Source organism: the organism of the source record quoted next, assembly GCF_019968985.1.
Source record: "MAG: Porospora cf. gigantea B chromosome Unknown PgB_NODE_895_length_9708_cov_116.807, whole genome shotgun sequence".
NCBI lineage: Eukaryota > Apicomplexa > Conoidasida > Eugregarinorida > Porosporidae > Porospora > Porospora cf. gigantea B.
The window spans coordinates 1-9,708 of NW_027179332.1; the positions used below are offsets into that span (position 1 = coordinate 1).

General features: G+C 53.6%; 6 protein-coding genes across 7 annotated transcripts; 3 read left to right on the forward strand and 3 right to left on the reverse strand.

Annotated features, from left to right (window-relative positions):
* Nucleotides 1-2,840, forward strand: KVP17_004886 (uncharacterized protein; the record flags this gene model as incomplete). Of its 2 annotated transcripts, none has more annotated exons than XM_068523482.1 (1): nucleotides 1-2,840. In XM_068523482.1, a coding segment is annotated over one exon (2,840 nt), but the record flags the coding sequence as incomplete, so codon positions are not given. The 2 variants fall into 2 exon arrangements, with proteins under 2 accessions (XP_068371220.1, XP_068371221.1); XM_068523483.1 differs by having other exon boundaries at nucleotides 120-2,840.
* Nucleotides 2,841-3,785: 945 nt separating this feature from the next.
* Nucleotides 3,786-4,370, reverse strand: KVP17_004885 (uncharacterized protein; the record flags this gene model as incomplete). Its single annotated transcript, XM_068523481.1, has 1 exon — nucleotides 3,786-4,370. One exon carries the CDS (start codon nucleotides 4,368-4,370, stop codon nucleotides 3,786-3,788), a length of 585 nt encoding a protein of 194 aa, XP_068371219.1.
* Nucleotides 4,371-4,570: 200 nt separating this feature from the next.
* Nucleotides 4,571-6,859, forward strand: KVP17_004889 (uncharacterized protein; the record flags this gene model as incomplete). The annotated part of the gene is made up of 1 exon (XM_068523486.1): nucleotides 4,571-6,859. One exon carries the CDS (start codon nucleotides 4,571-4,573, stop codon nucleotides 6,857-6,859), a length of 2,289 nt encoding a protein of 762 aa, XP_068371224.1.
* Nucleotides 6,860-6,999: 140 nt separating this feature from the next.
* KVP17_004887 (uncharacterized protein) lies at nucleotides 7,000-7,611 on the forward strand (the record flags this gene model as incomplete). The annotated part of the gene is made up of 1 exon (XM_068523484.1): nucleotides 7,000-7,611. One exon carries the CDS (start codon nucleotides 7,000-7,002, stop codon nucleotides 7,609-7,611), a length of 612 nt encoding a protein of 203 aa, XP_068371222.1.
* An 87-nt stretch (nucleotides 7,612-7,698) lies between these two features.
* Nucleotides 7,699-8,481, reverse strand: KVP17_004884 (uncharacterized protein; the record flags this gene model as incomplete). The annotated part of the gene is made up of 1 exon (XM_068523480.1): nucleotides 7,699-8,481. One exon carries the CDS (start codon nucleotides 8,479-8,481, stop codon nucleotides 7,699-7,701), a length of 783 nt encoding a protein of 260 aa, XP_068371218.1.
* A 46-nt stretch (nucleotides 8,482-8,527) lies between these two features.
* KVP17_004888 (uncharacterized protein) lies at nucleotides 8,528-9,388 on the reverse strand (the record flags this gene model as incomplete). Its single annotated transcript, XM_068523485.1, has 1 exon — nucleotides 8,528-9,388. One exon carries the CDS (start codon nucleotides 9,386-9,388, stop codon nucleotides 8,528-8,530), a length of 861 nt encoding a protein of 286 aa, XP_068371223.1.
* Between the last annotated feature and the right edge of the window lie 320 nt (nucleotides 9,389-9,708).

The following is a 9,708-nucleotide window of genomic DNA, read 5'->3' on the forward strand; positions in this document are numbered from 1 at the left end:
TCCTCCATCTGAAGACTATTTTAAGGGAAGCTGCAGAGGTGAAGGAAACTGCGCTTAGTCGTCTAGACGTGCTGTTTGGCAAGTGGGGCAGGTTCTGCTGCCGCCGGCCTTGGTGGGTGATGGCTGCCTCGACCGTGGCCTGTTTGCTCTGTGGCTTGGGCTTCTTGCCGCATTTCGCCTTCTGGATAAATGGCGCTGAGGACCTCTACTCCCTCCCAGTAAGCAAGGCTCGCGAAGACGGCGCTGTCCATCGTAGCCTGTTCGAATCGTCTTATCAGCGGACCAGCACCGTGGTCATGACGGCCACCAACGGCCGTAACCTCCTCACACATGCGGACGTGGAATTCGCCAGAGCTGTGGACCGCTATGTGCGGGGCGAGACCAGTGACCCCTCTTCAGGGAAGCAGGTTCTGGTTGCCGGCTCGGTTCCCGATTGCGACGGCGCCGTACACTTCGCGTGCCTGTGTGCCCGCACCTACGGACTTGACTGCGACGAGCAGAGCGTCATTGCCACGGGTCTAAAGACACAGGACGCCTATCCGGTGGAGTTTGTGCTGATGGATGGGTTGATATACAACGTTGACGAGGGCAAAGGCTATGTACCGGACTACTTTCTTGGCGGCTACAGCGCGGAGCCCTGCCGCCGAGCCCTTCCCGCAGCCCTAGTGGGACAGTTGATGGTTTTGGACTCCGACCCTGACGAGGACGGACTGGTGGAGGTGGATGTAGAGTGCATCAATGACGTGCGGGCCTTTGCGTTCTACTACTTCCTCCGTGACACCAAGGAGCAGCTCGACCTTAATCTGCGTTGGGAGGCAGCACTCATCGCCGGTGTACAGTCGTTGAACCTGAGCTTTCCGGATTACACCATCGCAGTCAATGCATTTCGCAGTCGCGACGACGAGCTGCGGTCCTCAACCTCCGAATCTGACGACATAAAGTTCGTGGTGTTGACCTGCGTTATCCTGTACGTCTACGCTATGCTGGCCAACTTTAGCTTCGACCTGGTACAGTGTAAGGTGCTGACAGGTTTTGCCGGGGTCACCTCCTGTCTGCTGTCAATGTTGGCAGGGCTTGGCAGTATGAGTTTAATGGGCGTGGCATTTGTACCCACGGCCCTGGTTTGTCCCTTTCTTTGCCTGGGCGTGGGAGTGGACGACATGTTCGTTTTGATCAATACGTACTCCATGAATTTCAGGACGATGAACGCTGAGGACCGCGTTCAGGAGTCCCTCGAGGAGAGTGGTATGGCCATCACCATCACGACGCTCACGTCCATCCTAGCCTTCGTGGTGGGCTCCTTCTCGCCCTACCTCTCAATCCGCAACTTCTGCCTTTTTTCAGCGGGATGTATGCTATTCGTCTACCTTCTGTGCCTCACGTTCGTGCTACCAGTACTCTGCTTGGAAGCCCGGCGTGAGGAACGCGCCTTCCGAGCGACTGGTTGGAGGCAACCGTCTGTGGGTCGTATCGATACGTCCGAACGCATCAATGGACTGGTGGCCGCTGCCTTCGATCTTTCCGACCGCAGAGCCCACCACAGGCTTGGAAGGGGAGCCAACCGGTGGTTGGTCTGGCTCCACGCTCCGGGACGGCCTGAGGACGCCTCACCAGGAAATCTCAAGGCCATCGAGGAGCCAGCCGGAGTAGTGGGACGTTGGGTACGGCGATTCTTCTTGAACGGCGTTGGAGTGAACTTGATGCGACCGTGGGCAAAGCTTCTAGTGGCGCTCGCCGCGGCTTCGTATCTGTCTGTCAGCGTGTACGGCTTCCTTCATATCCGCCAAGGACTTGATCTGTCCGACCTGTCGCCGGCGTCCTCGTACTTAAAGGTCCATGACACCATTGTAACTGAGTTCTTCACGAAGTTCGATGTGCCTGCAGACGTGTTTATCGAAACTGGCTACGTGTGGTCGGAAACCGAAACCATTGATAGCCTCCTCTCCTTGACTGAGGATATACGCGCCTTGCCGTCCACCGCTCTTTTCATGAACCCGTTGGAGGTCATATCCGAGGACCCTGACTACCGTGGAGACCTTCTCTCGGGGGACGTTGAACGGTTCGCCGCAGGCATGGAACGTGCCTTGGCTGGGAAGTACGACCAGTTCCGCAGGGATCTGGTCTTCATCGGCGATCGTCTTGCCGCCTTGCGGTGCACTCTGCTGCCGAAGGCAATGCGGTCGTCGGAGGAGAGGGCCCTCTGGATGACTTCGATCCGCCGGACTCTTGAGGCGTCCTCAATGCGAGCTCTCGCCTGGAACTACATGATGATATTCTACGAGTCTGATCTCGCAGTGCTGTCCTCCGTTTTCGTCAACATGGGTGTTGCCGCGCTGGCCATCCTCCTCGTCACCTTCGTCCTGATGCCGTCCCTCGCCGTGGGGCTGCTCACCATCGTCGTAATGGTGATGATAGACATTGGACTCTTTGGATTTATGTACTTCTGGGACGTCAAACTCAACATGATTTCCATGATCAATCTGGTTATCTCCGTCGGCTTCGCTGTGGACTACGCCAGCCATATGGTGCACGCCTTTGTGTCGCACTGCCACGGTTCCTCTCGAAACCGCAGAGCGGTGGAAAGCCTTGCCCTCATGGGCGCACCTGTGTTCAACGGCGCCGTTTGTACACTTTTGGGCGTTTTCATGTTGGGGTTTGCGGAGTCCTACGTCTTCATTGTCTTCTTCCGCATGTTCACGCTGGTGGTGGTTATTGGTACTGTCCACGGACTTGTAGTTCTCCCAGTGTTGCTGGGATGTATAGGGCCCATGACATCGCATGGCCAGGCCAAAGCTGCCTCCTTAGAAGCCACCAGCGACCCATCGTATGTTAGCCCTTGAGGTCTCTTGTCTTTAAAACTTGTAACATCTTTGTTCCCTCACCCCACAGCCACTAACGCCAACGAAAATAAAATAGCATTCCAATGAATAAGCTTCTTCGACTATTCACCCTACTCCTAACCGTCGCCAGTGCCTGTGGCTGCCGTGGAAGCAACACAGGAAGGGCTCTTGGGGAGTGTCCCTGCAAGAAACGTGCTCGTTTAATGAAGCTTCAAGCCCTGGAAACCAATATCTGATAGCCTGTTTTTTAATGTGGTCCCATGGCGTATGCCACTGATCAACGATTTTGTTACTTGCGCTCGATGCGTTGTTCCGGCACCTCCCAGTTTATATGAGTGAGAGCCAAAACCATTACACTGCCTCCCAGTTTTGCACCTCACAGTTTTGCATAATTTGAATGCACGCCAAAAATCCATTAAACACCATAGTTTATAAACTCAGATTCCATGCTTTTAACGACGGCCTACGCTTCTTATGAACGCTTCTGGGGAAAACCACCCCAGACGACTACCCCTCAAGCTCAGAAACCGCTTCTGGACTGGTTTAATCACGCCGCGTTTCAGATCGTTCCTTCTGTTGTGATGGGACGGGCCGAACAAGACGCCCAACTGTAGCGAGTCCATGAGAATGTCATGAGATCCAAGCTGGGTGTCCTTCATAGCTGCCGTCCCAGTCCGTAGGCGGCGTGGACTCGTCTTCCAGTGCTTCCCCCCGTAGTGGTCGACCTGGTGCTCCAGCACACTGACGAGCCCCTTGGAGTGCTCTGGTCTCCTAAAGGGGCGTGAGTCAAGCTTCTTGTGAGCTCGACCTTGGGCACATACCAGGCCGACAATAGCAGTACATAGCAATCTCATCGATTATAGTCTTTTCTGATCGAAGATCTCGTGGAGTGGGGTTTTCATTGGAGTGTCATCAGCTGTCAAGGTAAGGAAAATTTTCATTGATTCAAATGGATTCGGTTCTCCGTCTGTGTGTCATCATCCACTTTGCCGAATTAAAAGCACGTATAAGTCGAGAGAGGACACCCTGTTCAAAACTAGGGTGTGGGGCCTCCGCATGCGCCGTTCGGAAGGCAAGGGTCGGTGCCCGTAGCCTGGTGGAGAGAGGCGTTTTAGCAATACTTGTGTCTTGGACCTCGCTGTGGTATCGTGTGGAAGGCTCTTGGACCTCGCTGTGGTAGTCTACTGTAGAAGGCTCTTGGACCTCGCTGAGGTAGTCTCCCGCAGAAGGCTCTGGGACCTCACTATAGTAGCCACTTGTAGAAGGCTCTTGGACCTCGTTGAGGTAGTCTACTGTAGAAGGCTCTTGGACCTCGCTGAGGTAGTCTCCTGCAGAAGGCTCTGGGACCTCACTGTAGTAGCCACTTGTAGAAGGCTCTTGGACCTCGCTGAGGTAGTCTACTGTAGAAGGCTCTTGGACCTCGCTGAGGTAGTCTCCTGTGTAGAGGTGCGTTTTCAACTCGAAGGCCTCACGAGAGTGGTGACCACTCAAGCTGCGCACGCAAAGCGTCATAGTAGCAGCGAAAAACATCAACAATAACGAATACTTCGTTGAGCAGATTGAGGCCAAGCAAACATGCAGAGCGTTGAAACACCGCCACAAACTGTTTTCGTTGTCCGTTTTTTCCGATAAGACTATTGACAAAGATGGCTTACGCTGAGGGCCATTTCTTACCTAGGGGAAGGCCCCACAAAGTTCTGTGTTCCATCTCAATATATTCGTAAGCTTCCATGCGCTTGTTTTCTACTGCTCTCCTCCTGCTATCTACTAATGCTGCGGGCAGTCTTCGGGGCAGCGCCGAATCCACGAAACCGATAAGTCTGATGCACTCCGAAGACGACGTAATGGAGGACTTGGAGTTCTTTGATAAGGATGTTGTAGGTGCTGATGTTGCATCCGAGGTGCCGGTTGACTCTGACGATGAGGATGTTGTAGGTGCTGATGTCGCATCCGAGGTGCCGTTTGACTCTGACGATGAGGATGTTGTAGGTGCTGATGTTGCATCCGAGGTGCCGGTTGGCGACCATTTTCGAGACATCGTAGACAACAGAGAGCCTCAGATCTCTCAGAAGCCTTTGATCTACCCTCTGATCCCGCAGGAAGAAGCGAGGTCGCAGCTCGATTCCAGTCTCTCTGAAGGTATTCCTGATCTTAGTGCTTTGAAGGCCCTCATCATCGGTCTGTCTCCGGCTTTGGGTGAACAAGGAAAGACGTTGAACGAGTCGGATTTGCTTGGAGGTATGCCTCTCTTCGAGGATTCCGGTGAAGCCTTGGATGCTGCCGAGGAAGATTTGGATGACTCCCAGAAGAAAATGGGGGACATCATAGGAAACGGAGGACCTCTGATCTCTTATGGACCACTGATCTCTCAGAAGCCACTGATCTCTCAGAAGCCACTGATCTCTCAGAAGCCTTCGATCACTCGTAAGCCACTGATCTCTCAGAATCCACTGACCTCTCAGAAGGCGCTGATCTCTCAGAAGCCTTCGATCACTCGTAAGCCTCTGACCTCTCAGAAGCCTTTGATCTACCCTCTGATCCCGCAGGAAGAAGCGAGGTCGCAGCTCGATTCCGGTCTCTCTGAAGGTATTTCTGATCTTAGTGCTTTGAAGGCCCTCATCAGCGGTCTGTCTCGGGCTTTGGGAGAAACGGAGCCACTGATCTCTCAGAAGCCGCTGATCACTCGTCAGCTTCGGACCTCTCAGATGATCTACCCTCTGATCCCAAAGAAGGAACAGAAGGAAGCGAGGTTGCAGCTCGATTCCAGTCTCTCTGAAGGTGTTCCTGATCTTAGTGCTTTGAAGGCCCTCATCAGCGGTCTGTCTCCGGCGTTGGGTGAACAAGGAAAGACGTTGAACGAGTCGGATTTGCTTGGAGGTCTGCCTATCTTGGAGAACTCTGATGAAGCCTTTGAGGATACCGATGAAGATTTGGATGAGGGCTCCCAGAAGAAAATTGGGGACATCATAGAAAACAGAGAACCTCTGATCTCTCAGAAGCCTTCGATCACTCGTAAGCCTCTGATCTCTCAGAAGCCTTTGATCTACCCTCTGATCCCGCAGGAAGAAGCGAGGTCGCAGCTCGATTCCAGTCTCTCTGAAGGTATTCCTGATCTTAGTGCTTTGAAGGCCCTCATCAGCGGTCTGTCTCCGGCTTTGAGTGAAACGGAGCCACTGATCTCTCAGAAGCCGCTGATCACTCGTCAGCTTCGGACCGCTCAGGTTATCTACCCTCTGATCTCGCAGAAGGAACAGAAGGAAGCGAGGTTGCAGCTCGATTCCAGTCTCTCTGAAGGTATTCCTGATCTTAGTGCTTTGAAGGCCCTCATCAGCGGTCTGTCTCCGGCTTTGGGTGAACAAGGAAAGACGTTGAATGAGTCGGATTTGCTTGGAGGTCTGCCTATCTTGGAGAACACTGATGAAGCCTTTGAGGATACCGATGAAGATTTGGATGAGGGCTCCCAGAAGAAAATTGGGGACGTCATTGAAAACAGAGAACCTCTGATCTCTGGTGACTCTGATGACTCTGGTGAAACTGCAGAGGGCTTCGAGAAGAACTCCGCACATCACATCGAAGCCCTCCAAGATTTGGCCTCGGATCACGTCAGCATCGAACGGAATGAGCCACGCCCTACACTCGGCTCATATGGCGATGGGATTTCCAGCGCCAGGAATATATTGAAGATGGCCCGGGTGAAGGTTTCGGTTATCGTGGCTCTCCTGGAGGCCACGAATCACTTCTCAGCGGAGAGTCGGGCAAGGCTGCAAGCGGTGGTTTCCAGCGGCGAACGACAACTCTTGCCGTTTTTCACTGAGGCTGCATTTGCCAACCGGCGTGTGAAGAAGCTGCTCACGGGCGCCCTATGTGAGGTTGAGGCTCTTGACTCACTGCTGCATGCTGAGTTCGGGCAGGAAGATGTTGAGAGTCTGCTGGCCGACGTAGTGGCGAAGAACTTGTCGTTGATTAAGTCTTCTGTTGGCAAAGGGACACTTGCCGCCCTTCAGCCATACATGACATGACGTTCAGAAGATAGTGTTTAGTTGCTCCAATTGTACTTTACATTGTTTCTCGCATCGCTCTTGCACGAGGGAAACGACAGCAATAGTTGAAGACCGCATGATTTTTGCGATCGCTTCAAGTGAAACAAGTAAAAAGTATAATGAGATTCTTAACTGTCGCCGTTCTGTTCGTCGCTGTCCGCGCCGAGGATACCTATGTTGGTGCGAAACCCGACGATGGTGTCCAGGACGCGGTCCAGCCCTCTGACACAGATGAAGGTCTGAAAGGGCTTCTGCAGTCTTTTCTACCGAATAATGTCTTACGTGACCTTCCGGATATGGACACGCTGCTGAACAATCCTACGGTGAGAGGCCTGCTTGGGTCGCTTGGCGAAGTTGGCAATCTTGAAGAGCTGCTCAGCGGGGTGAACCTCCGTCTCATCCAATCGCTATTGGAAGACCCCGCTGCCGCGGCTGCGCTGATAAAATCCTTTGGATGGCGCAGCAAAGCTTTCAGTATCATGCAAAGCGTGAAGAGTGCCCTGGAGCCGTCATCCGAGGGCGGGCCTGACTATCTACAACAGCTACTGGCCTCGGTCGCGGCCCAACCGGAGGTTGCGAGAATGCTTGCCGACCCAAGAATTGCCGACGCTGCTCGCCTCCTTGGTGATCAAACCAAGGTGATTCCGCAGACCACTGCTTCCCCAACGGAAACAGATGAGGATGACACCGAAGTGGAAGATAAATGCGAGACTCCTCTGCTGAAACATTAGAAAATCGACTCGAATCGGGTCCCTCAAGAGTCACTTTTTAAACTTGAAGCTATCATACCCATCAACTCTTGATACCACTCTGCTGCGTCAACGCAACCTTGATATGACAGAACAGCTCGTACAGATCAGCATTGTAAGTGCGAAACCGAAAAAGAGCGCATTGATACGTCGCGAGATTGTGCCGTAAGCGATGTTCAGCTCTGATGTGCTCAGAGCCATGCAGTACTTCCTGCTGACGTGAGCAACAAAGCTCAGTAGCACAAAGCAGATGACCGACTTGAACAGGCCGACAACAGCGTCGTGGAAACCCAACGCGAAGTGGAGGATGAAGCAGAAGATGGAGGCGACGAACAACGCTCGGGAGCCACATAGGGCACACATCACCCCCTCAACCACCTCTTGCAGGAGGCTGCTTGGAAAGGCGCTTCTCACGGTTTGGGTATATCGGAAGTCCACAGACTGGCGATGACTCTTACCAGCCAGGAACTCCGAAGACTTCCAGAGAGCATCGCAAGGGGGGCGAAAAGCAGCCACAACGTCTCCAGGCCCCAATGAGTTCAGCGGCAGTTTCGTCGTTGGCAGAAGCAGACTCGGAGACCTCTCTGCCAGTGCTGTCAGTAGCCTGTCGCAACGGCAGCTCTCCGAGGAGACCGCCAGCCATACCGGGCGTTGCCAACAGTGCAGGTGCGCTGTGCTCCCGCAATTAATCTGCAGCCGCGGCCTGGTCGGTACCTCCAACGGCACCGCATCTCGAATGAAATGCCGCGTGAAGGACCTCGCGGTGGCAGTGGGTTCGACGTAGAAGCGTGGAAGGGTCAGCCCAGCTACAATGGGGGTTTTCTGCTTTCGCAGCGCATCAAATTGCAGCATTGCGAGACGGCCGAAAGATACGAGTGGAACGAGAGATACGAGTGAACTAGCTATTGAGATCTCTCCAGACAGCCAAAAACATGGATACTGATACCATGACAATGAAGTAAAGAGTGCTGTCCGCCCATACATCCTCCAATGACTCCGGCACATACGTCTCTTCAGCCAAGCTCATCTTTGAGACAATGCCACTTGCGACAGTAGCGATGGCACAGTTCAAGATGAGTAACACCACGGTCCATGGAGGTATTCCGCAGAAAAAATACACTGCCGAGAAGACACTGGCGCCTACAATAGGCAAAGAGGCCAGCCGACCAGAAGTAGCAAGTACCGCCTCGTAAAACTCCAGCACAAGGAGATCTAGAGGAGAGCCAGCGTTCGCTTTCATTGTGTGCGGGCACCTGTAAACAAGGCGTGGCGGGGGATACCGTTGCAGCAGCTCACTCCATTTGAGTCGAGAACGGCCGGCCTCCGATATTAGGTAGGCTGGGGTCTGGCGCAGCAGGTGTGAGCAGGGGGTACGGAAAGCCTTGGCGAATGCGGTGTAGCCGCCGCAGGCGACAGGTGTCTTGACCGTGGGGATAAGCACACCCCGCGAGTCGCGACGGTTAATTGCCTCAACTACCCGGGGGCACGTCCCGTCTCTGGCGCGTAGACCTACGATACGCGCCCAACTGCGAGACCTCAACGGTCGTTGCCGCGGCGGCTGCTTTGGCGAATCGAAAATCAAGACTGGACGTTCACAGCTCAGATGAAGGCGAGGCATCTCCAAAGGTAACCGGCCGGTGACATTGATCGCTTCAGACCGGCGGTCCATCCATTCGGGTGGGTCCAATTTGGGCGCGGTCCAAATTGGAAGCGTTAGCACGCCCAGCAGGAACTGTGGTGGAGGACAGTGAACGAACATCTCAACAAAGGTGCAATTATGTTTATTGCCTGTGATCTCAATAATTTTACAGGTTGAGGCCTGCGACTGGGGGCAACTCAGAAGTACTCTGAAACTGGACGAAACTGACCACTCAAACGTATTTTTTGCATTCAAGAGCAGCAAGCGTCTGGCGAATATTAGCGGATATTGAGTCTGTTGGTCTCATGGTGTTGCGCATTAGCGTTCCTGTTTCCGTTGCAGTGCCTCGGCGTAAACAGAATTTACACACCGACTTAATCGAATATATGATATACCAACAGAGGTGTCAGCGTCGGCCTCTCCTAAGCACTATCCTAACG